Source organism: Mus caroli, unplaced genomic scaffold (assembly GCF_978045245.1).
Source record: "Mus caroli unplaced genomic scaffold, Mus_caroli_1 scaffold_16, whole genome shotgun sequence".
Taxonomy (NCBI): Eukaryota; Metazoa; Chordata; class Mammalia; order Rodentia; family Muridae; genus Mus; species Mus caroli.
Window position 1 is genome coordinate 64,959,863 of NW_028227271.1, and position 27,883 is coordinate 64,987,745.

The window sequence follows — 27,883 nt, forward strand, 5'->3', positions numbered from 1 at the left end:
GGATATTAGCCAAAAAGGAAAAAAGAAAAAAAAAGAAAAAGAAAAGAAAAAGGAAAACACAGAATACCCAAGATACAGTCCACAGAACTCAAAATGTTCAACAAGCTGAAGGGCCCAAAGGAAGAGAGAAGAAATCAATCACAAATGGGGAGGGAAGAAGGCACCTGGGAGGGAAAGTAGATAGGGTGGGAACATGGAGAGGGGAACCTGATCTGGTATTGGGTGAGGGAAAAGGACTGAAGTCCTGAGGGCCAGCAGAAAGAATGTAAACGAGCAATCTCGGGAGGTAGGAGGTTGGCAGTACCCTCCAGAATGCACCAGAGACCTGGGAGGTGACTCTTAGGACTCAAAGGGAAGGACCTTTGATGAAATGCCCTGTAGTAGGGAGAGGGAACTTATAGAGCCCACCTCCAGCAGGAAGAGAGGGCATCAAGTGAGGGATGAGATTGCCATCCCACAGTCACACCTCTGACCCATAATTGTTCCTGTCAGAAAGAACTGCAGGGATGGAAATGGAGAGGAGCCTGAGGAAAAGAAGGTCCAGCAACAGGTCCAAAGTAGGATCCAGCTCAAGGGGAGGTCCCAAGGCCTGACACTGTTACTGAGGCTATGAAGCGCTCACAAAAAGGGATCTATCATGACTGCCCACTGGAAGACCCAACAAGCAGCTGAAAGAGTCAGAGGCAGATACTTACACCCAACCAATGGACAGAAGCTGCTGACTCCTGGGGTTGAATTAGAGAAAAGCTGGAAGAAGCTGAGGAAGAGGGTGACCCTGAGGAGGTCCAGCAGTCTCAATTAACCTGGATCCCTGAGATCTCTCAAACACTGGACCACCAACTAGGCAGCATACACCAGCTGATATGAGGCCCCAACACACATATAGCAGAGGACTGTTGGGTCTGTGTTCATTCAGAGATGATGTACCTAACCCTCAAGAGACTGGAGGCCCCATGGAATTTAGAATTCACGTGGGGTGGGGACATCCTCATGGACACAAGGGTGTGGGGAGTTGGTATGGGATGTGGAACAGCCAGAGGGTGATCAGGGGTGGAAGAAAAAAATCTGGAGTGTAAAAACAAACAAATAAACAAATAAATAAAGTATATCCTGTTAATTATAGGGACATTACATATATGTAATGTCAATGTTGATAGTATAGGTTCTTACTTTAGTAATTTTGCTTATAAACAATCATTTTACAGTTGTTTTATTTTTATAATTTGCATGCCACTTTCAAGGCTCATAAGTTTTCACCCTTTATATTGTTTTATTTTAGATTTTGGTTGCTTGAATCTCTTTATTACAGAATGAAGGAAGCACTTAAGGGTGTTTGTCCTACACTAGATCTTTTCATTAGCTCAGTTACATCTCCTGCAGAGCCTACAATTATATTTGATTACGATACTGTTAACAGAAATTAGTACCATCTGTGTCATCTACTGAGCACTTGCTCAGTCCAAAGACTTTTCATGTAGCTATCGTCACATTACTCTAAGAAGTTTCTAACACCATTCTAGCCACAGATGAAGAATCTGAGGATAAAGGACTAAATTGAAGCCAGTCCTAAACCATGCAAGGGCTGCCTGCATGGCTCCACACCGCACATGAGAATCCTGCCCCAGTGGGGTGATAGGTAAACACCCACATGTGGACACTCCTAACCAACTCCAGCAGCTCCTCGGGCTGATGTCCCCCTCGCCCAGGTTCTGAAAACTCAGCACAAAGGCGAGCACTGAGTGTGCTTTCTTTCTCTGTTGAGAAGACAATTAGCTGTGATAAAAGATAATAGTTAATTGTAATAATCTACTTGCAAAGACAATTTGTCTGGAACTGTCCAAAATACTTATATAGTCTATGATTCTATTAGCTTTAGTTTTATTTGTACTTACAACTGAGTATTTATTTATAGTGGTATCCATATTTTAGTTAAGTTGATCTAATTGGATTGTTACTCTTCTGCTTATGAGATGTGTGAATGGGTGTTTATCAAACTAGAAATAAGAAAAAAGTGACTAGATATATGTTAGCAGTATCTGAGAGTTGGCACATGCAATGAATGGGAAAAAACCCCTTTCCTGTCTTTTACATCATTATTTCTGCTTCTATATGAATACATTGAATTAGATTAATAGAAGAGCCTATTGTATATAGGTTAAAAGAATTGTAGATATCCTCAACAATTTATGAGTTATAATGCCTTTTTAATTGTGTGCAGACAAATCAGAAAATTGTACTAGAAGTGTACTAGGAGATAGCATAGTGATTATTTTGGACATAAATTTCCTTAAAAAGAACATTATTAGTTCAAGGCCAACCTGGTCTACAATGTGAGTTTCAGGACAGCCAGGGCTATACAGAGAAACCCTGTCTCAAAAAACAAAAACAAATACAAAAACAAAAACCAACCAACCAAACAAACAAAAGAACATTATTGCAGAGAAATAATCTTTGAGGTTCATTATAAATTCTATGCTAATGAGTTATATATTATTATATGTTTAAATAGTAAAAAAATCTCGTTTTAAAAATGATACTTGATGAAAAATAGAGCTAATTCAAAACTAAAAGTTTTATGATTAAATATATAATGCTTCACGCTATTTGATATTTAATTATGAATGATTATACTACTTATCATTATATAAATCACGATTAACTATAATGTGTGCTGCTAAGTTTCATAGAGAAATTACATGTTCTGAGTCAATGAGAAGAATGTTGATTTTGGAGAAGAAAAATAAGTGAATCAATAAATCCCTGCCAAGAACGGGAGGATGAATCACAGTCATGCTGAGAATCCCAGAGCATGAAACTTGGATTTTCTCAGAGGGAATTCTTCTCTGAAGGAAAACCCTGAGAAAATCTGTGATTAACTAAAAATCACATGTACATATTCTTTTATATTCTTGTTACAAATACTTTCTTCTTCCAATTTCTGAGAATACTAGTCTAATATTTAATATGACTCAGCATAGATCTTTGTAATAACATCATTGGCCCTCCAGGATTACAGGTCAAAGTATAGCATGTGTTTTATATGGCTAACACTTTGAGTCTCATGTCAGTTGTCTCAAACCCAGAACACTGGATTGGCTGTGACATTTTCCATGACTTACTGGATAGTAACATTCATCTTCCTAACCTTTCTACGCTTTATCACGGTACTCACCTAGCTTCTCTATATTGTAACTGCACATAAGCTATGTTCTATTTTATGTGCCATTTCCTAATCATTCTACATTTTATAATATTAGGTAACCTAATTTCTTATAGTTTAGAACAGGAAATTATTCAATCTTTATTTCTAACACTAGATAACTCCACTTTCTATATTTTGCCACAGGCTACCAAAATTAACAGTTAAAAAATCTAACTTTCTGTATTTTATGACAGTTGATTGCCTAACATTTAATACTTTATAGCAATTCCTTTATAATTTTGTCAGGAATTGGATATAATATATTAAAACATATAACTCAGTAGTAGTTTTTGTTAAGTGGCAATTAAAGAAAACCAAAATGGATAAAGAGCAGAGGCATAGTGCCTCTTGTTAAACAGAAGACATGATTCTTAGAATTTCTTTCAACTTAAAAATTATTAATATGGAAGTTAAAAATAACATAATCTTCATTGAAAAATCACTCTGTAGTTTTTCTTTGACATTTAAGAGAGAAAGGTTTACCTAGGAATGACTGGGAGATAGACCCCAAGTAAGGCAGCTCCACACTAGGAAAGAAGAGTGAATGATGGCTCCCTAGCGACTGGATTATGTTTTGGAGTGAACTGAGTATGAAAATCCTCACAGCAGAAAAGGAACGTTACAATTGTTGTTATGCACTGGTAAATCAGCCAAGCACCAAAGGGTAAAACAATTCACTCTCAAAATAAAGACTCCAGTTTTTAATAATAATAATAATTCATAATAATTATTCATGTCTGGCTTCTAGCCAACTCTTTCCACTAAAAAAACAAAACAAAACAAAACAAAAAAACCTAAATTTCAGAATCACTTCACTTTAGAGGAAGACTTTAAAACTTTCGTCTACACCAGACAAACTTGACGGGAATTTCATGGGCATGAAGAATGCAGAGAACTGTATTTGTAAAATCTGCCCACATGCTTTGAATGTCTGTATTCTCGGGTTGTACTTAGAAAATTATGACGTTATCTTGTTCAGTATGACTAGTTCTCAATCAGTACTTCAGCTCTCTCCAAACCTAAAAGTGTCAAAGGTTATAAAAATCTGGGGGCCTTAAACATTCATTTACTAAAGATTGGTGTGGACTGCAAACTTGTGTTTTGGGAAACAAAATTCTTAACTATAGCATCTTTTTGTTCCAAGACCCTGAAACAAACTTCTCAGGTATTTTAAATAAGAACCAATTTTACTGCTTCTTGAGGACTACTAATTGTTTATAGTTTTGAACCAAAGTCTCTGTGAGAGCCCTGACTGTCCTAGAACTCACTTTGCAGACTAGGCTAGGCTGGACTTCACATAGACCGGCCTGCCTCTTTCTCCTGAGTGCTGGCATTGGGACTTATTTTTCATTATGAGTGATACAACTCATTTGACCAACCATGCCTCTTCCTTATCTGTTTCTGCTTGCTTCTTTGATTCCTATCTGTCTGTTTATAAATGTTGCTAATGCTTGTTTCCCAGACTTTCCACACCCTAGGAAGTGCTCTACCAGTCAGATAAGCCCCGTCCTACCCTTGCTGCTTCTAAGAAGATGCATCACGCTGCACTTCTTGCTCATTGTCTTTGCCTTGGGAGCTACCTTTCCCTTACTTTATCCTGGTTTTTGTTTCCATGACACTCTTTTCAAAAATTATTATATTACTGAGAATATGATATCTAATAATAATATTAGACAGGGTACTCATGTTATAAAATAATATGCCTTTAAATATATAAAGCCCCTGAAGAGTAAAATAAAATAATACTCATAATTTTCTACCTGCCTACATCACTTATCTAAACTTATATCCAGAAAATAATTTGAAAGTATGCTTGCTACAATACCTTTTGAACTAATGAAACCTAGCAAGCATATGCTTGCTTCAATGACTCAGTACTAAAGCAGATTTAATTCAAATACTAAAATAGGAAACATAAAGTAGAAAAAGATGTATTAGAAAACACACAGGATGATGATGGAAGAATTCCCTAAACATTTTTGAAGGGAAACAAAACAAATCTAAAGGCTTCGGTTTTTAGACTTTTAACTTTATATGTCATATAATAATGTGTTTCTAATAAGGAGAAGTATATCCCTAAGAGTTGGTACACAAGCACATCATACATTGTAGAATTTAATATCACTGGGCCATTACATTATATGTTCGTGTCTGACTCATCTATATTCACTTGTTTAAAAAAAATCTAGTAGCTTCATATGATCGACTATTTTACAACTTTTAAAAAGAAAATTGTCTTGCCTTCGAATGGTAATCTTGTTCCAGTCTGGGATCTGATCCGGCTACCTGTTTGTATTTGTTAAGTTTCATTTGGCGATTTCTCTCCTCTATATCCATAGCACCTATTAAGTAGAAAAAAAACCCATAAAATTAATGTTTAGTTCTTACTTCTGAATCCTAATTAGGATGTATAAAAGAAGAAATGTGAAGCTGATAAGCTACTTTCACTCAAAGTATTTGAAATTAATTAACATACTATTGTCTTTGCTCTAAGTTAAACTATGCATTTTGGTAAATAAAAGCATAACTATTATAAATGTTTATATAATTTGAATATGAAAAAATATACTTGCATTAAAAGAGAAGATAACTAGAAGAAAACATTGGCCCATCTGTGTCCAGAAGAATACATTTGATAGCACACAAATTTGGCACAAGAACTTTGGCTTTTAACTCATCATGTAAATGTAATTAGTTTAAAACTTGTTTCTAGCTGTTTCAATGCAATTTAAAACTGCATTTTTAAACTACTGTCATAAAATTAAAGCAAACCATCCTAGAATAGATTATAGGTCTAGTAATCATAAATTTTTGAATTTGAAATTTCTATAACTAAAATTAAGAAATAAGTTTATGGAATATTCTTTTGATGACACCATGCTCGTAAGTGTACAAAGTACTACTGAAATGAACTAAAAATAGATTATAAAAAATGAGAAAAATGAATGGTAAGCCTATTATACAACAAGATTAGTGTCCTCAGTACCTGTTACCATTTCAAAACAAATCAATTTTAGATATTAAAAAGGTCTTTAAAATCCGTGATTGAAATTAAAAACTAAATTTAGTTGGTCAACCCTAAAATATATTTTTAAAACCCTCAATTTTCATAAAGTGATTTTATAGGAAGATCACATTTTCCATAAATGTACATGTTGAAAAACAAATTTTCATAAATATATACAATGGAAAACACAAAGAAAGACAGTGGGCTTAATAGACTCAAGCGGTGGGTATAGTAACACACTGTTGCACACATTTATAAATACTGTGCATGTAGACAGGAATGTAAACAGACAGATACATACCCTTTGCTCAAGATCATAATTTTAAAGCCAAAGTAAACACATTTAAACAAAAAGGTACCTATCAAAATAATCATCTAAAACTTACCTGATTAAAATAATAATAATGGGACTGAAAATATAACACCATATTTGGCAGTTACAGAATCCTCTCATAAGCCAGTTTTTAAAAATCATTTAAAAAATATTACCTATGCTCTGCAAAAATTTCATTATATATGGGATAAGTCTTGTTAGTAACAAATTTAAAGTAAATACTGATTAAAGATAAAAGGGAACACAATTTCCCAGGAAGATTACCAAAGTCTTGGCAAATAGTATCCATAAATAATTAAATGATATGAGCTCCAAATATGTTATCAAGTTGATATTGTGTTATGAGAAAGGTTTAGGTCGATTTTAACCTCTGTCTCAGACTCCCAAGTGATGGCATTACTTCTGTTTTTATGCCATCAAACTTAAATAAGTTATCTATTAAGATAGTCACTTTAATAACAATGTAACTGACCTCATGTTAAATTTAATATTGCAGAAAAAACTGAATGATATATTACGATATATGAATATCTGTGATATGAAATATAACAATTGTAATGCCTGTTAGTTCATTATCTACACCCGTGAAATTGTTCATACCTCAAGAAATACTCTGACATAAAACATATTATTTCCCAACAGCAAAAGAACAAAAGAATTAGTCCTGGATGAAAAAAACTTATGTGTAGTGAAAAGATACTAGTAAATATTGTCCAGAAAATTCATTTAACATGTTGCATGTTGCTATCATAATAGAAAACAGAATGCTACATAGAAATATTACCAACTGACAAGGAAATGTAGGAACATTTAGACATAGATATAAAGTATGTACACAGAAACATAAGCATTTTCTAATATTTAGACTGTTTTGTATGTCAAAATTCTATGGCAGCTGCATTAAGTTCCTTCTGATTATTTGGAAATAAAACACATGGGGAGGAATAGTCAACTTTTCTTATAAAGGGCATAATAGTAATATACATTGAATGTATGTGCGCACGTGTGTTTGTGTGTGTGTGCGTGTACCTGAACATGTATTCATATACTTGGTCTTGTAGTGGAATGCTTGTTCGCATGAGTGCAAGGGTATGAATGTGCATGTCTAAATCACAGAATGACCTCTGGAATCTTTCTACAGACACTCCAATTCTTGCATTTATGAGACAGGATTTCTCATTGGCCTGAACTCACCTGTTAGGTTAGGCTGCTAGGCCAATGAGACTCAGAGATTTGTCTGCCTGTCTTTGACTCTCCAGTGAGAGGAATACAAGCACAGAGTACTATTTATGGCTTTCATTTTGCTGTTTAATTTGGGTGACAGGGATGAAACTAAGAGCCTCATGCCCTCAGACCAAGCAATTTAATGAATAAGGTATCTTTTTCAGTCCTAAACTGCAGATTCTTTGTGTGCAAACTTTAACTTGTCTGTAATAGTGATATGAAAGCCACTAAAGGATGCTCACAGTCATCTATTGGATGGAACACAGGGCCTCTAATGAAGGAGCTAGAGAAAGTACATAAAGAGCTAAAGGGGTCTGCAACCCTATAGGAGGAACAACAATATGAACTAGCCAGTACCCCCCAGAGCTGTATCTCTAGTTGCATATGTAGCAGAGGATGGCCTAGTAGGCCATCAATGGGAGGAGAGGCCCTTGGTCTTGGGAAGATTTTATTCTCCAGTACAGGGGAATGCCAGGGCCAGGAAGTGGGAGTGGGTGGGTTGGGGAGCAGGGTGGGGGGAGGGTATAGGGGGCTTTGGAGATAGCATTTGAAATGTAAATGAAGAAAATATCTAATAAAAAAGAAAAAATTAAAAAAAAAGAGCGCCACCAAAGGCAATATTTACATAAATGACTGTGGTTATGTTCTAGTAACAAACCTACTGCAAGCAACCTCTGAACACATTTCTTCTAAAATCGAGAAAGAAGAAAGGAGGGTCCATCTCATCATTCCTGTTCAACACATCAAGTAAATATCAAAGAAATTATAGCCAGAACAATTAGGCAAGAGAGCGAAACAGAAGAACACAGCAGAAAGGGGAAGCTGCATCACACCTATTTGAAGATAGTCTGATACTGTCTGTGAAAAACTCTCAAGACTCCATCAGGACTCGAGAATGGATAAATCCAGCCAAGTTACAGGAACCAAAATCAACATAAAATTAATAATTAAAATTAATAGATTTTCTACATATAACAATTACAAACTCATTTAGACAAAAGCATAAAAGAATACCATTTTCAATAACATCAATAAAATAAGATAAAATAGCTAGGAATAAAAATATCATGGAAGGAAAGGGTCTTACAATGAAAATTGCAAAACACTAAAGAAAAAAGAAGAATTGGAGACAATCTATCATATGGAAAAGGTTCCACGTTTATATATTGAAAGTTAGTACTATTAAAACAGAACACCCATGGAAGGAGTTACAGAGACAGAGTTTGGAGCTGTAATGAAAGGATAGACCATCTAGCGACTGCCATATCCAGAGATCCATCCCATGATCAGCATCCAAACACTGACACCATTGCATTCACTAGCAAGATTTTGCTGAAAGGACCCAGATATAGCTGTCTCTTGTGAGACTACGCAGGGGCCTGGCAAATACATAAGTGGATGCTCACAGTCAGCTAGTGGATGGATCACAGGGCCCCCAATGGAGGAGCTAGAGAAAGCACCCAAGGAGCTAAAGGGATCTGCAACCCTATAGGTGGAACAACATTATGAACTAACCAGTACCCCGGAGCTCTTGACTCTAGCTGCATATGTATCAAAAGATGGCCTAGTCGGCCATCACTGCAGAGAGAGGCTCATTGGACATGCAAACTTTATATGCCCCAGTACAGGGGAATGCCAGGGCCAAAAATATGGGAAAGGGTGGGTAGGGAAGTAGGGGGGAGCATATGGGGGACTTTTGGGTTAGCATTGGAAATGTAATTGAGGAAAAGATGTAATAAAAAATAGTTTTATATGAAAAAGAAAAGAAAAGAAAAGAAAAACAAACAAACAAGAGAACTCATAAAGAGTATAGCAAGGATTTCCTGAATAGGACTCCACTATCCTAAGGGAAAAAGCAACAGTTTAAATAGTGGATCATGTAAACTTTGAAAGCTTCTTTACAGCAGAGGAAACAGTCAACAGAATAAACAGAAAACTTAAAGAATGGGAGTAAGGCCTTTGGCAGATATTTATCTAACAGGGGATTAATATACATAATACACAAAGAAACCAATAGACTTCTTTACAGATCTATTTCCAATCATGTGTATGCCTGTGTGTATGTCTGTTCAGGTGCCCAGGGGAACCAGAAGTGAGCATCAGATTCCTTGGAGCTGGAGTTACAACTGGTGTCAGTTCTGGAAGCTGGACTCTGCTTAACAAATGAGCCACCTTTAATCTTTTAAACACCTTTAATATATTTTTAACACCAAAGAAAGAAATTCAATCAAATATGGGAAAAATGATCTGAAGAGACATTTCTCAAAAGAAAGAGAAGTGAGAAAGGGAGAATGGCTTACAGTTTAGCCACAGAGAGATGCAAATCATACGTACATTGTAATTCTATTTCATGACAGGGAGAAAGGCCGTACCTTTTTTTTTTTTTAAGGTGAGGGTATGAAATGAAGGTACAGGGAGAAAGCATGCACAGTTGGTAGGAAAGTTAGCAGTGCCACTATGGAAAACAGTATGGGAGCTGCTTTAAAACAAAAACAAACACAAAACCACCTCAAGAAAACTAGGACATGATTCAACTATGCAACTGCTAAGTATTCAACTGAAGGAAATGAGGTTTATAAACTAGGAGGTTTATTGTGCCACTATCCCCAGTAGTCAAGTTGTAGAAGTCAGCTGAGCACCTTGTCAACCTTGACCTTATGATTATTGTCCACTGGTTAGACGTTCTGCAAACAAATGCTCACTATCAAAAAAAAATTAGTTTAGTTGGGTATAGATTTTTGAAATCTTAAGGCTATAAGGCATAATATATTATTCATCTATTAAATTTAGGATTTTAAAAATTCCTTTATGTTTCTTCAATCTTGGAAATTGTTTCCCATTCTGAATATTGTAGATTTTACCAAAAATCTAAATAAATGACATATTTATCTAAAAGAAAAAAAGAAAAAAGAAAGAGAGAGAGAGAGAGAGAGAGAGAGAGAGAGAGAGAGAGAGAGAGAGAGAGGAAGGAAGGAAGGAAGGAAGGAAGGAAGGAAGGAAGGAAGGAAGGGAGGGAGGGAGGGAAAGGAAGGAAGAAAGAAAGAAAGAAAGAAAGAAAGAAAGAAAGAAAGAAAGAAAGAAAGAAAGAAAGAAAGAAAGAAAGAAAGAAAGTCAGTCAGTCCCAGGACTCACACACTGCTAAGTAAACAATAATTGGTTTTTAAAAACGGAATTAATCATTTTTCTTCCAGTGTTACAGACAAAATAATTTAAGTGATAGTTTATGAAAAAAAAAACGCAGAATACCCAAGATACAGTTCACAGAACTCAAAAAGCTCAACAAGCTTTTTGTCCAAAGTGGGATCCAGCTCAAGGGGAGGCCCCAAGACCTGACACTATTTTGAAGGCTATGGAGCACTCACAAAAGGGGGCCTAGCATAACTGTCCTCTGAAAAACTCAACAAGCAGCTCAAAGAGTCAGAGTCAGGTACTTACACCCAACCAATGGACAGAAGCTGCTGACCCCTAAAGCTGGAAGAAGCTGAGGAAGAGGGTGACCCTGAGGGAGGACCAGCAGTCTCAATCTGGACCCCCGAGATCTCTCAAACACCGGGCCACCAAACAGGCAGCTGATATGAGGTCCCCAGCCACATACATTAGAGGACTGCTGGGTCTGTGTTTATTCAGAGATGATGTACCTAACGATCAATAGACTGGAGGCTCCATAGAGCTTAGGTGGGGTTGGGGGTGGGGACATCCATGTGGAGACAGGGGGATGGGGAGGAGACATGGGATGTGAAACAGTCAGAGGGTGGACGGGTTGGAAGGAATAATATATGGAGTGCAAAAAAATTAATTATTTAAAAAAGAGAAATATCTCTATATAACTTTCACTCAGTTTTCAGTTAAAGTTTTATAAGTAAGTTATGTCTCAAAGCTCTCAATACATTCTCTAAGCTATAGCAAATGTGTTACCCCAATATATTATGCGCTTTTTATTTATGATTTGATAACATGTTTATAGAAGCCACACTGGAATCAGTTCACTCTCTTATTTCTTTGTAGTTTTTAAGAGGGTGTTCCTCTTTTCAGAGATAACCTTTTATTCTTCATGAAAAATTAACAATTTTGACCTGGGTTTGTAGAATAGTGGTATAGCATATGCTCAGGAAGTATGAGGTCATGAGTTCAATTCCCAGAACCTCATTCCCCAAATATAATCAGTCCTTTAAACTAGCTGGAATTCATTATCAACCCAAAACGGAAGCCAGCTCAAGTTTCCCTTCCTAGAGAGTGGAGGCTCACAGCATCTCTCAGACTTGAGTGCTGCTGTCTGCTGTCACTCAGGTGCAGTGTTTCAAAGGGACAAGCCTAGGACTGCAGGTGCTAAAGCTGGGATGCAGAGGCTTGTGTAACAATTACATCCTACACTCACAGCCACAAACTAATATACTTGCTTTACACACACACACACACACACACACACACGTATTATACAAAATAAATATATACTAAAACAATTAATTTCAACTATAAATAATTAGTAAGTGATGATATACTATATAACAGAAAGAACACATATTTTGGGTTGAGCTATTAGTTTACAGTGATAAAATTAAACTTCAACGTCATTGGAGATGTGAGTCCAGGCTAATGAAGTTACTCACCTTTTGCCGATTAAGACTTCACACAGCTCTAGAAAAGAATTAGCCACCCCCACCTTTATCTAGAGCTGGCGTTCACCGTGAACTCCGAGTCACAAGACTTGCTAACACTATTTCCTCCATCAGTGCCTCTTCTTTGCTCCTCTATGGATCCATCTTTCTTTCATGGCTTTGGACAGATGGCCCTAATCTTCACTGGCCCCTGGTATTTATGTTTGTAGAAACTAGCACAATGTTGCTTAGTAAAGACCAAGTCCTCATTGGCAGCATTATGACTGCAATAGCAAGTCAGAAAGCCAAGACTTCAATGTTATAGATCTACTAAGCCAACCAGTGTTAAAATATACCAGAGAAAATTTGGATTACATGTACTTAATAACAAAATTTGGCTTATATCAATTAAGTAGCCAATAAAACATTTTCTCCATAATTTTAAAATATTTGTATTTTGAGAATTCTATGAGTTTGTACATCATTTCTAAGCTTTCCCACTGCTTTCCTTAAATTCTTCCAAATCATGTGCACACTAGAAACCATTTATTCTTATGGCTGGTGCCTTCATTATCAGTCCTTTGATTGACTTTCTGACCTCTCTCAAGCATATTACTTCTACCCTTTTTAAGTTACAAAAAGCCTTTCATAAGTTCTAAATCCAATCTCTGAATTGTCTTCCTTAGAGTAGCTTAATTTCCCCTTCTGTTTTTTTACCACTATTAAACAATACAAAGTATTTTATTTACCTAGTATTCATTTTCTTCTGAAAAATTTCCAATCTGTTTTGTCTTAAAAAACATATTCTCCAAATCTTTCCCCTATAGACTTTTCCCCTAACATCCTATTCTTTCATTTATAGGCAGCATGGCCTCCGTTTCTTAATAGAGAGTTTATTACTACCCTTATCCAGAATAGGAAGCTGGCCCTTCAATAGCAGTTGTCTCAGAAACACTTTGATATGCTTTTCTAATCCCATATAAATACTTTTTATGTTCATTCAATTATATATCCTATATAAATTATATCCTACATAAACATCAATTATGTTCATCCAAAGCTAATTTACACATCTCTTTTACATATCATGGCACCTCAATAACTTCAATCATCTGTAAGGAGCAGTTCTGATGCTAAGGTCCTGTTTCGCAATTGGTTCTTGATCTGTCAGTAAAGAAAGCCATGGACCAATTGCTTGGCAGAAGGTACAGGTGGCACTTCCGGGTCCCTGACCACAGGGCAGGGAGATGCAGAGGAGAACTAAGAGTCCCGTGAGCTCTCAAAATTGAGTGGCCACACAGGCTGCTCTTATAGGCAGGTGGGAAGGGGAGTTTGGCAATTGAAGTTTAGTGAAGGTGGGAGAGACAGAGATTAGAAATGTGTAAGGACGTGCTTTTCAGGGCAGGAGACAGTAACGCCCAGCAATTGTGCCAAGAAGGCAAAGTGAAATGAACAACTGAGTGTCTGTATCTTTTATCTAAGGATTCAAGGGAAGCCAGGTAGGGGCTGGTAGTGCAGTTACCTCCCGGAGCTAAAGGTGGGTAGAACAAAAACTACATGCTACAGTCACCTATAAAGTTCTAGCAGTAAAGCATATTTGCCTCTCCAATTGCCATTATATATTCTATCTCAGGAACGCATTCCTGGGGCAAACGTTCTCTTTACAATGTTTGCAAATGCTTAACACATTAAAAATAAATACCAGATTAGTCTCATAATAATTTCCTGTTTTCTTTAATTCATTTTCAGTATTATATCAAATTACAGTGATTTCATCAAATCTTTTCTCTCAGCAATTTAAAAAATTCTGCATCTAATTATGCCTTTTCCTGATCATTCATTAGAACATTACGTCAACTGTCATGACTCCCAAATTCTTTATTCACTTTTACTTTCTTTTATAACTTTTCATCAGTGAAACTCAGATCAAAATAATTACAACAGAACTGTACTACTGAGTCGATCACACAAGCTGAAAGGAAACAATGCCTTGTGAATTTAGGATCTCTGTTCATCTGAGCTAGCATAGTCCTTTGTCTGCTTGTGAGTTTCCTCTCCAAAACCCCAAGGTAGCTGCTCTTTATAGCTTCTCTACAGCATCAAGAAGGCAAGGCTTCTACTCATCTTCATTTATTATCATTTTATTTCCCATGACCCTTCTTGTTCGTTAATTTCACTTTCAGTCCTATAAAGTTTATTAGAGTGCCCCTAGACAAAGACCATTGCCAATCACTGTTATCTTTGAGAGATGTAGCATGTCTCTTTCTCTCTAGGGTCTGTCTCTGCTACCTAGATTCATTTTTACAATGCTTTGTTCTTGAAGTCTCTTAATGATAGGAAGTTTGTGCTAGCAAATTTCTAGTCCTCACTCATTCACTTCTTAAATGTAAAGAAATCTTCCAGGTCTCTGAATGTTCATATCTGCTAGTGGCATCCTTTCGAAAAGCCCAGTATAAATATTTTTCTCAATTTCAGATTCACACATCTAATTGCTATTATTAATCTTTTATACTTGGATAACCCAAATGAGCCTTTTACTTAACCCATTTAGAAAATGAACTCAAATTATTCTGAAGGATATACAACCTGTATTTTCCTATGAAATGTACAAGCATCTGACAACCAAATAACAAGAGATTATTTATGTCCTCAGTCCTGCATCAATAAGGCTTATTCAATGAATTGAAGGTGCCACATCTTTAAATTATCTTTTCACGTATTATATTGATATTCTTAATTTTAATCATTATCTATTAACTGATGAATTGCTTTATTATTGATGCCACATAAATTACTAGCATCTTTGTAATTCTGTTGCTTAATGTGTTTCAGTAATTTCACAGAACCTCTGTGAATTCTAATAATTTCATGTAACATTGCTTGAGGCCATTGACCACTGTTTCCTTGATTCCATAACTATTTGAAAAGTCCCCCCTCCAAAAAAAAAACCAAACATTTCCTAACTTTTAACTCAGTATCAGAAGTATTGTTTTAACTAACATAAATCTGACAAAAATGATATCAGTTTTTGTCATCTAAAATAATAATAGTACCAATAATTAATTATTGCCTTTATTTGTAAGTCAAGCCCTGAAAATACCTGCAAGGATATGCAGCTGTTTTGATTGCCTTGATGTTTCCAACACCTCGAGCAGTATTACAGAGCATTTGTTTAATGTATGTGTTTAATACATATTAAAGTTTCACCTCCGACATGATTCCCCCTATGTATATTTATTTAAAACAAATTTTATTTAAATTTGTAATTTTGTTGAAAAGACTGAAAAACCATTCATGCTGGCAAATTAGCATAGCATACCATTCTGATCTATTAATTACTAAGTAAATAAATGTAATAGACTTTCTTCAGAGCATATATGACGTCTTTGGTATCCTTATATCCTAGGAAAATGCTGGTCATGATATACCAAATATGTGTTTTTCAAGCTATGTAAAAATGGAACAAATCAAGTTTTAAATGAAGAATAATTTTGGGAGTAAATTATGACTAACTTATTTAATCTAGGTGACTTTCTCTGGTAAATATTCACATAATACTTATATCCAAATATGTATCTCTTGGGTCTCTGGCTATTTTCTAGTTATAAAAAGACAAGATATATGGATTATGTGAAATTTTACTTTTATCCATCAAATTGGAGAAGCTATGTAAAAATTATAAAATAAAAACTTAAGACACCTGGAAAATGTAATATTTTCATATATTAGAAAAGTGCAAAGTTAAGAAATGAGCAAAACAAGTGGTAAACTGTTTCTAGGATAAGTCAGATTACATGAAAAGAGAGCAAAGGAGGCCAGGAGGAGACACAGACCTGTATTTCTTTTCCTTGTGGAGTCCACATCTTCTGTGATCACAGCATGCAATGAACAGACATAGACAAAGGAGATGGGTATGAGTGGATGCAGTCGAAAGCTAAAAGTGATGCTGAAGGAAAGAACCCTGGGTCACTTTGAAAGAAGTCCTGTGAAGTCGTAGGGAAGAAAGTCAAGTGCATAGTATAACAGATTAGAAGAGCTGATGGGAATGTAGTTAATTAAGTATAGGTTAGCAGAAAGAGAAAAATAAGGTTAGTGCATAGAAGAGAATCTGAAAAAGCTCAGCCAATCTTGGATACTGACACTAAAATAAAATACCATTAGTAAAACCAATATGATTGGTATGACCACATTTTTCAGACATTACTCAGTCAAATTAAAACATGCAAATGCTTTCAACATTTAAGTATCTGAAGAAAGAATTTAATTGAGTCATCATTAAAAAGAGCTGGGTCCCACTCACACTGTGGTATTTCTCCATTTAATCAGAAAAAAAAGATCATCTGTCAGGCCAATATTTCATTAAATCACTTCACCCTAGTTAAATGTTTAAATAAAAAATTAAAAAATAGTAAAATACAACTCATTATAAGAATAGTACATGAAATATGAGGTTGTAGTTTGTCACAAATTAAAATTGTCATTTGATTTTGACAAATGTTTATCATGTTCACTTATAGTAATTATTTATTGAGAAAATTCTTACAAATACCACATCATATATTGTTACTACAGTATTTTCTTAAGATTTACCTTCAGAAGTCACCACTCACTAGAATAGATATGGCACACATGTGGATAATAATACTTTTCTAACTACTATTTGAGAAGTTGAAAAGCTTTTTACACAGTAACTTGAAATCAAGAAAACAAAGCCAATTAAATAAAGCTTTCAAAGAAAGTCTTTTAACATATTGGTGAAGCAGTCTGAGCTCAATTGACATAGGGAAATTTTATAACACAAAGTCATATTGAAATCTTCTGAATCAAATACACAAAATTCTTAAATACCACATTCAGTTCTTGATTAAGTAAATTATAGTCTTTGAATGATTTTTGAGGAAAAAGCATGTTGGAATGCAAATATATTAGAATTGTAAGTCCCGACACAATTAATTCTTACAACAAATGTTTCTTTTATGAAGGTCAAGAAAACAAAGTCTATTAAAAGAAAAGTATTAAAATACCTTAGAAAAAGATGAAAGCTAAAATAACTGGAAAAGGAATGATACATTTTGATACCTTAGCAATGTTGTCTTTTATTATGTAAGCATATTTTCACATATCAAAATAAGATACTCCTCACAATTGCATTTCTAACTGGAGGCCCCTAATATGATTGAACACAAGACACAGATTTTGTGCCCTTCTGAAATGTACTCGTGTGTATAAAGAAGCTGTATTTTCTTTTTCACTCTCATTGCACCCATACTGTGAAGAAGATACTTAAAAAAATTAGACATTAATAACAAAGGCTCTTACTGAATTCTGTCACATTATTATTCTTTGATATGACATTTTCATAGATAAACATTTAGCACAGTGCTAAAACAGTTTCCTAACGTGATAAGAGTAAACTGGGAAGAATGGGGAGGAAAACAATTGTTTACAGGTGCTTGCAACTTCTCCAAGAGATCATTGGGTTTTGTGGTTTGTTTGTTTTTTTTTTCCAGAAAACACAGATTGAAATTAATGAAGATTGCTTTCCTGTCCAGTATTTTACACTGTACACTGGGTTAATTTATATGGTTTCCATATTATATACTGCTTTTTAGATGATAATTTCTTCTCAATTTCACTCATTCTTATAGTAAATAGTGGAAGCAGAGAGAATTCAAGCGAACTTATCCAAAGTCACAGAACAAATACAGCAGCAGGATCAGCATCAGAACAACAGGTTTCTCCTCACTGCTCTCTGAGCCACAGACATGAGAGACAGCGAGTCACACAGGCAGGAAGACCAAGAACCAGTGCTCTCACTGTGAGACCCAAACATTTCATTGTAAACATTCTTAAGAAAAACAACCTCATTACAATGGTCAAGAAATCTAGAATGATTTCAGGTTTATAGGTGATAGATCAGGACCTACATTCTTAGACACAGACATTTTATAAATCTTAGACAATACAAATTTTATATTGTTTGTAACAGGAATCAAGAGGATACATCTTGACCACCATCTGAGTACAACAAAGGATCCATTAAATCATTTTCATTATTCATGTAACTGTGATACAGTGATACAGCTCAAAAGTATATATAAAATATAACTGTAGCAGACAGACTCAAGCAAATCAGAAACACTCCGAGTATAAATGCAGTTATATCAGCTCTGTGGACTGCTTTCTTGCCTTCCTTATGATTATATTATATAGTAAGTGTTAAAACACTATCACTTAAAAAGAAACACTCAAAGTCATAAATCATACTTCAGCAATCATGGCTATATCATGCTACAATTTGTAAAACAAACAAACAAACAAAAAACCCCACAACTCTTTTGTACATGGTATTCATGGTATTGTAATGAAGAGCAGACTCCACTGAGCCTTAAAAGAAGCTATGTGTCAACTTGTAGTTTCCATTGCTCCAGTGGACTTAATGAGTCTTCTGTCTCCCGAATGAAGTTGGGAAGGGGTATGAGGTAAGATGGAGAAGAAAATGAAGGTTATAATTATATTTAATTGTATACATGTGAGAAATTCTTAAGAATGAAGTCAACTTTTAAAAAGTTTTGTGTCTCCCCTCCAAACCTCCCATTCTCTAGCTTGCATTTGAATGTTACCATGTCACAAGTTACTATGTCCTCAGTGCTGTCAATGGTAATTTAAGTGAATTCCTCTTTCAGGCAACAACCAGCTACCACACTCCTACCTAATATTAGTAAACCGGAATTTTAATTTACCCATAACCAGTTAAGAGCAATCACAGATAGCAAAATACGCCCTTTACCATAAGTGGTGACTTCTGTCAGTTACAGATAGATTTTTGTTTTGGACATAGCAAATACAAAGGTCTTATAAAGTTCATTGCCTTTTTCTGTTCACTATAACACATGAAACAAGTTATTTTCACAAATCACAATGAAATATAAATATAGGAAAACTCATAAGCACCGGTTTATCACTATGTAAAATTATATTTCAAATACTTGGAATACAATGAAGTAGAAACATGAAGAGTTTAAGTTCCTTAGGGCATTCAGCTCACAATAGTATGGGAATTTGTGAGGTGAGAGATTGACAATGACAACTATAAAAGAAGATGGATGTTCCAAAAAAGCCTGGATGAGCACATTCACAGGCAGGATGGATTAGAGACAAGGCAGGAGAAAACGGCTCTGCTGCCTGTGGGAGGCCCTGAAACTGGTCACGTGAAGGTCAGGTGATGGCCATATTTATTTCTAAGTGTGATACTAGGACTTAAATCTAAAGCTCATCTGTTAATCTGCATCTTATTAAATATTACTTTGACTTACACATATTTTTCTCTAACACAATCTATAATCAGAAAATATGTAAAAGTAACTAAAAATAGAATCCTGAATCTTTCCAAATTTAAAGGACAAAGTATAAATTATAAGATTAATTTAGAATTATGCTTTAGATCAAATAAATCATATCTTCTTTCAAGAAATGCCAAGGTATTCAAGAATAAAAAATATATAAAATATGAAAAATACCCAAGAAAATTTATGTATAAAATTTATTAAAATAAATAATAAAATTCAGGTAAATTTATAACTCATAATTCCAAAGGTAAATCAAAGAAAAATTCTTATCTTCATCTAAGATGAAAATTCCACAAATACTGTGCTGTGGAAATGTTTATATTGGGAAGAAACCGTCACTCATATCATATAAAGCTAAAGTAGAACTTACACAATAGCCACAGTAATTAGTAAAATCTCAGGAGTGTGGAATATAATTAAGCCATAAATAGTAAATATGGTACTTCAATACAGTGTTTCATTGACTTGACTTACAAACAAACAAATAAAAAAAAACATAAAAAAAAAAACAACCAGGTCAAGAAAAATGCCTACAACTGATAGGTTTAATCTTCAAACATAGTAGAAATCATTAAAGTGCTATTTTCACACATTCTGAATGACTGAAAATCTGTGAACCTATAGCACTTCCAAACATTTATTAAATGTGAAAGAGTCAACCAAATAGCTTTCTCAGCACACTTCCTATGTAGGAAACACAATATGAAACTGAACTATTTTATGTAGATGTATGCTTTTTCTTAAAGGGAATTTTTAGACATTTATGTGCAGATAAATTCACAAACAAACATAAATTAAACAGTTTAACATTTGTTTTTAATGTTTGATAGTGTTCATTGTATTTGTAGTGATCATAGCTTTCTTGTCTACAGTAAGAGTGCTCATAAAAAAATAAACTATATATTGTCCATGATTATGTATTTTCCATTTATATTAAGAATATAATATCTAGGGCTGGGCTTTGCCTAGCATATGATGGGGTCTAGATTCAGAACTAAAAACAAACAACAAACAAACAAGCCAACAAACAAAAAGACCAGAATCATTAAAGTTACACCCTAAAACAAATCTAATGTGCATGCTTAATAAGGAATATAATCAACTAAACAGTAAATTCTGGGCACTAAAGACATTCCAGTTGTTAGATTTTGCACTCATAGCAGAGACCCTGATGTGGTAAAGGTGAGAATGTGATCTCATACACTCCTAGCGATCTCCATTTCTGGAGCCACCCATCACATTAGAAAGTGAACAATTCCTCTCTGGTAATACTAGAATACCTTACTTCAATTTCTCTTAAAAAAGCAGATGCTATTCAAAATTCACTCAAACATTTATTTCATGTTCTAATCTATATCATGCAAATTAGCATTTATTACTAACGTGTTTATCACACTTGTTGTTGACATACTTCTTAAAATGGAAAAGTTACCAAACACTATAAGTAATTCTTGTATATATTTTAACAGAAGGCCAACTTAAAATAAGAACAGTATATATTCCTGCTATGCCAGGAACTTGCTATCTAGGGTTTAGGTTCATACACAGAGAAACTTTTTCCAATGTCACCTTTTGCTACAATCAATGTCTGATAAGGAATTTTGATAACCCGTGAAAGGTGATCTTAATTTTAGTGAATAAAACCATGTTTTGAGCACTGATTTAAGCAAGTAGACAACTGACAGTGTAGATTTATCTAAAGATAAAATAAATACTCCTAGCATGTCTTCCTTATATAAAGTTCAGGGTTATAACATGTTTAAAAATTCCACATTAAAAATACCTTCTCTATATCCTCCATGTCTTTTAAGACTACACACAAGTTTGGTGCATAAGTATTCAACATTTATTCTATTTCAGTACAACATCACACAACTAAAACTTAATTTATGTGCTTTGATTGAGACAGCCAGTTTTCATATATAACTCACACCAAAACTGACAAGTATCAAAACATAAAATTTAAATCATTATTCTGACATGAAGTACTCAATAATTTCCTCTAGTGTATAAGCAAGTTATGTTCAAATAAAGGATATATGTGTATATATATTCATTTAATTGTATAAATACATAAAAATTCATATGTATATGTGTAAATAGTTATAAACATATACACATATTATGCAAATAATGTAAAATATTTAAAAGAAATCTTAGCTTTAGATTCTTTCAGCCAAACATTGTATTGCCTTGTGATTTTGATGTAGAAATATAGGTTTTCATGGCCAAAACATATCATGTATCAGGTTTGCTGACACATAATAGTTTATGAGCAAGGATAATCCATATTACACAATATAGTGAGGGAAATTCATTAGTCACTTAGTTTGCTTATAGTGGCAGAGCAGAGACTCTCACTCAACAAGAGCTCCACATGACTAAATATTTCTCTTGAGTGATGCTTTTAAGGGGTATGTTTATTATATAAATCATAATATAAATTAATTTTACATCTGTAATTTTTATATTCCCTTAAATATATTAAAATTATTAATATTTTCTAATACACGGAGTTCAGTTAAGACTTGCTAAATATAAGATTTCTATTTTCCACTCTAGCAAATATATTTAAATTTCTAAAATGAATTAGGTCTCATTATGTTTCATTTGGCTTTGACAGCTGTTCTAGCATGTAGACTTATTATGCAATAAGCTTTTCCTGGCTGGCACTCTATTCTCCTTAATAGCACTTGTCATAAGTATAACAGCTCAGGACATAGTGCAGCTACTTTTTAACTTGTTTATGTCACCAAAGATTTTAAAAGGACTGTTACTTTGTCTTTCCTGTGTCCTCAAATAATTTGTTGTTAGCCTTAATGTTGACATTGCAAAAGATGGTAATAAAGATCACGAATGAACTATTTTGATTTCTACTTTGATATATTTAAATTAAAGGTTTTTAAACTCCGAGAAAAATAAGCCAGCACATTGTTAAAGTACAATGTCATTGTTCCTATACACAGCCATTTAAAATAAAATTACAAGTAAAAACCATTCAAATATTTTAAAATTGATAAAATTTTATTTCACACTGATTTCTCTAATTACAAATTAAAAGTTATACTGATTATTGAATAGATCTCACCAACTTTTATTTCTTCCCTCTTAAAATATGGTGGTGGGGATGGGGACTTGCTACGTAATCAAACTTTTGTACAAATTGATGAAGAAGAAAGCAAAACAAAATATTTCACCTCCCTGGTAAAATCAATGATTTGAGGAGACACTTATTGATTCTTGAACTGTGTCATCCTTCTCTTTCCTGTTGTAGCCAGCATCTTCTGACTAAGTTGCAAATAAATCATATTATGGCAGAGCAATAAATAGGGATGCATAAAAAGTCAAACTTTAACATTTCTATTGAGCTTTTATCGGTCCTGTTAAGAGCAGTGAGTGCTTCTCCACTTGAAGTACCACTGAATACATACAGCAGGCACATTCACTTGTACCTACACTGTCCTTTTTCCTTTAAATTGATTTTCCTTTAAAGACAGGAGGTTAATTTTATAAGCAAATCATGTTAAGCACTCATCATGTAGTCCATGCTGGATGCACACACTGTAAAGTTCATATCAAAATGAGAAGATGAGAAATAAGAACACACACTTTAAAAAGCATGAAATGCAGTGTATGTACTCTCATGCTTTCATGTGGTTTCCAAACCCTGACAAACCTGGCTCAGACTGCTGTTTCGGGGTCGGCAATGGTTTGTCATCACTTACTGTACCATTCGCCTTTCCCTGCTGGTCTTCCCATGTAACTTCTAGTATAGATTAAAAAAAAAAAAAAGAAGAAGAAGATCAGTGCTTGTCAGAACCACAGATAATGCACATTACAAAACTTCAAGAATTGGAATTATTTTCAAGGCACATTCTCCTAAATTCTACAATATATAAGTTATAAAATTTTAAATATAGAAAGTTTATATGGCTCAAGTTGTTTTATGGAACTCAAGATCTAAAATTTTTTTAAATTATGCTTTTTGTAAACCTTTAAGTTTATTTTTAATAAAATGAATGGATTCAAGGCATAAAGAAAATAATGATAACTTAAATGGCATTATAGAGAATAACCATTACTTTGATGAGTTCAAAAATATGAATTTATTTTAGAAGTAAAAATTATTAGGAACTGTTTTATTGTAGTAAAATGAAATATTTCTTTGCAACTTTAAAGATTTTTAATGCATATGAAAAAATTAGTTTCACTATATAATAAAATAGCTATATAATAAAATTTAGTTTGCTACTATGTTCATTACTTGATAAGAAAATTAATATGCTAAGAAATACTTCAGTCAATCTAGTGATGAAACAAGGCAAAAGCAGTTCTTGGCATCATGAACATAGTTTACTTGGCATACCCAACTGCCTAGAAAATCTTGCAGGTTCGTATAACCCTTCTTCATTCAATAAACAAGTATTAAGCATATACTATAACGTGGGCACGGGTACAGGTATCAAGAATACAGGAGAAGACAAAATAGGACCATCCTCATGGTCTCATGGGGTTTTTATAAAGCATAATTTATGGTAAACAGCCTGTGGCAATGAACATGGAAACATATAGTGTCTGGGAGATAATTGCTAAATAGACAAGCACAAAGTAAGTAAGAAGGAAATACATTGTATAAAGCATGACACAATTTTGGATAGGATGGTCCTCTCTAAGTAGGCAAGTTTTGAATAAAGAACCACAGAGATTAAGGTAGTTTAAGAGAAAAGGACATTATAAGTAAGAATACTGAAGTGTAGATATTTTAAGTTAGAAGTATGTCTGATATAGTCCAGAAAAGCCATGAGGTCAGTGTGGATGAAGCAGAGTGGACACAAGACAGATTAAGAGGACAAGAGATGAAAGTAATAGAGATGGGAAGCTAGCAACTTGTTAGGCATATACTAAAATCTCCCTGTCAACCAACAATCTTACCATGTATTAGCTCTTTTTTAATAAAGTAATTTGATTTTGAATTTATTTATGAACTTATAGATATTACAGGGCTTGTTCTCTCTTTTTTATTATTTTATTTCCAGTCCAGCAGTTGCCCCCTCTTAGTCCACACTCCCACATTTCTTCATCCCATCCCTCCTCCCAACTCTGGGGGAGGAGCATTAGCTATTAAAAGCAACCTTCTTCCTTGTCTTCTTTTTAAACATATTTATTTATTGCAAGTATATACGTGTCTACCCATACACACACTTATGTGCCCACATATCACATAGTCCCACAAATACACACACACACACACACACAAATTCACACACACACACGGAACATGCATAGAAGTCAGAGAAAAACTTGAAACAGTAAGCTTTATGTTTCTACCATGTGAATTTTATGGATTAAACTCTGGTTACTATGCTTGATAGCAACATTCTTTGCTTACTGATCTAATCATGGACTCTGGCTGTTTTCATTCGCATTCCTCTACTCAGTAAGTAAACAATTGCTACTACGTACACGTTAAACTGCATATAGTTTCACCATGCATACATAAAGCTCTGGCCCTTTACCTACCATTTACCCTATGCAACATAACATTTCCATTTAGGGTAAAATTGAAGGTAAAATCACTATTATATTATTACTTAGTGAAAATCAGATTTGTAGAATGTAAGTTAATTTGTCTAACTATTGTTTTGAATTACTGTATCAATATGTTCTAAATTAATTAGGAATCACTAAGTAGGAAAGTTTCTTTAGTAAAATACTTTAAATTTTCTCAACATTCCAAATAAAAATTTCACTGATTAGATATTCAATTGTGAATCTAAATTTTACAGTATTATTAAACTGATATTATTAAAATTTAATCATTTTTGGCCTAGTCGGCCATCACTGGAAAGAGAGGCCCATTGGACTTGCAAACTTTATATGCCCCAGTACAGGGGAACGCCAGGGCCAAAAAGGGGGAGTAGGTGGGTATGGGGGACTTTTGGGATAGCATTGGAAATGTAAATGAGGAAAATACCTAATTAAAAAAATTAATCATTTTGAGGTATGAAAATCCTAAATTATTACTTTATTTTGGTATTTATAGTCTGTACATAAGATAACTTAGTATTGATTTAATAAATTAGGTAATTTGAAGACAGATAAGCCATGAGTATTATGAGGTAAACAATGTCTACAAAGCAACTGCAATCCAGGTAGCCTCATTACATCAGATAATTTTGTATCAAAACTGGTTCAAAGAGCACAGATTCCTATATTAACTAGATTTTGCTCAATATGCTTTAATGTGCTCTAACAAATATCACACAGACTTTATACAGCATAGAGGAGACCTCTGATTGGTAAGTATAAGAACAAAATACTTATTCTAGTTAACAAGTAATTTCACATACATGAATTTACTCAAGTCTCACAGTCCCATGCTGGGAACAGAAGAAACATGTTATTTCCTAGTCTTAGACTATCCTTCAAATTACCTAAGGGCCTAGAAATCTGGTACACTATGAAGACTAAGCTTTGAACCCAAGTTCTAAAGTGTAGACCTTGGTAGTATCCAGGTGTATAGGGTGTTGAGTACAAGACAATCTCAGTGCTCCAGTTAATTGTAAAGAGGTTAGGTTTTGTTGATTAGGTTCTCACTATGCAGTCCTGGTACTATGTTGACCAGCTTGGTCTCAAATTTGCAGTGATCCTTCTGCCTCAAACTCTCAATCCTAGAACTACAGTGAAATTCTGTCTCACAAAGCTAAATCAAAAAACTCCCATGAAACAGGTGAGATGGGGCATTCATTCATCCACACCAAATCACCTCTCTAAAAATGAAGGTAATTTCAAAATTCTAGAAAGGATAGCTTTACAAATTATATCATAAAGTCAATGATGTGGCAGCCATGAAAGTCATGCATTCAATAGACTTCTTTCCTAAACCAAATTAGTTACCTAAGCATCAGATGAAATCATCTGAGAAAAGGAGAAGAAGTAAAATAAAAGAGCAAAGCTTCTCTGCAAACAATATGGAAATACTGAGGTTAGAAACTAGAAAATATGTGCTCACAAGGACTTAATGCTACATGAGACTATATCGGGAGCCAACATCTTATTCTTTCTCTTTATTGTAGTCTCTGTTCTTCCTTGGGCTTTAATATTAGACTGAACTCCCCTAAATATTATATGCCTTTAGTTTAACTTCCAAGTCCATCTTGTTCCAGTCACCAAGCTTTTCCATAAAGGTAAGTTGGATTGAGTACCCCTCCTGCTCAAAGCACATGCTAAAAATTCACCATACTGTAAAGGATTCTTGACTCTTGTATTAACACTGGACATGTTGTCATTTATATACACGGGGAAGAAATGAGGTGTGAAGAAAATATACAACTCCATAATGAAGTTTACACCTGTACAAACAGCAATCATATTTTGAGATTAAGACTGTTATTCATAATCCCTTGCATTGAAAATATTTGTAAGTATACAGATAGGCAGCAAAACAAAGATAAGTCTATATCCTCATAGATTCTCACGAGCCTAAATATTAGCAAGTTCCTAGAAAGCACCCAAATGCAGGCAGCTGTTTGAATGAGTTTACCAGCATCTGCGTATTACTCTCAGTAACCTACTTCCAATTCATTCTTTCCTCTATCTTTCCTTATGTCTTTCCCTCCCATCTATACATCTTTCATGTCTTTCTTATTTATGCTAGCTAAATCTGAACTTCCTAGACAACTTTACATTGAAAATTATGCTAAAGAAACAAAATATTTTTATATATAGCCCATTGTACATTTTTATGGTGAAAACTTTATAAATGGTATGCTATACAATCATAACACATGACTAATGGCCAATTAAGCTATATGATAATTTTCTAAAATAATGAATCATTAAACTATAATAACAAGACAAGAATTAGAATAAAAAATTCTTGAGACATAGTTTCTATCAGAAACATTTCCAAAACCACCAAGTTTCAATTAAAATCCTCTGTGAAATTTTATTTAACTCAAGAGGACCCTGAAGCACACTGAAATTAAATGACTCGCCAAAGTTCACAAAGTCTTAGAAGGAAAACTAAAGTGAAGATGCAAGAAGTTGACTTCCAGTGCAACTGTTAGGAGACTTGAAAAGCAGTAGTGGGCTGAAAAATACTGACAAAATTGTGTGCCAAAAGCACTCTGAAGCTCTGTACATTAATTTTCAAATACACATTTAAACATG

At 34.2% G+C, this 27,883-nt stretch overlaps 1 protein-coding gene across 49 annotated transcripts in view; it reads right to left on the bottom strand.

Moving 5' to 3' along the window:
- Positions 1–27,883, bottom strand: part of Rims2 (regulating synaptic membrane exocytosis 2) — a 522,550-nt gene that overhangs the window by 117,894 nt on the left and 376,773 nt on the right. For 19 of the 49 annotated variants that reach the window (XM_085831856.1, XM_085831876.1, XM_085831861.1 and 16 more), the window contains 2 exons: positions 23,388–23,477; positions 5,444–5,544 (listed from right to left, as the gene is read on the bottom strand). The exons of 14 other annotated variants lie outside the window; for them this stretch is intronic. In XM_085831856.1, the coding sequence (XP_085687982.1) occupies positions 5,444–5,544; positions 23,388–23,477 (191 nt within the window). Of the gene's footprint in view, positions 1–5,443; positions 5,545–16,195; positions 16,229–23,387; positions 23,478–27,883 lie in introns of all 49 variants that reach the window. 16 more of the 49 variants (XM_085831881.1, XM_085831859.1, XM_085831870.1 and 13 more) reach the window with 3 other exon arrangements.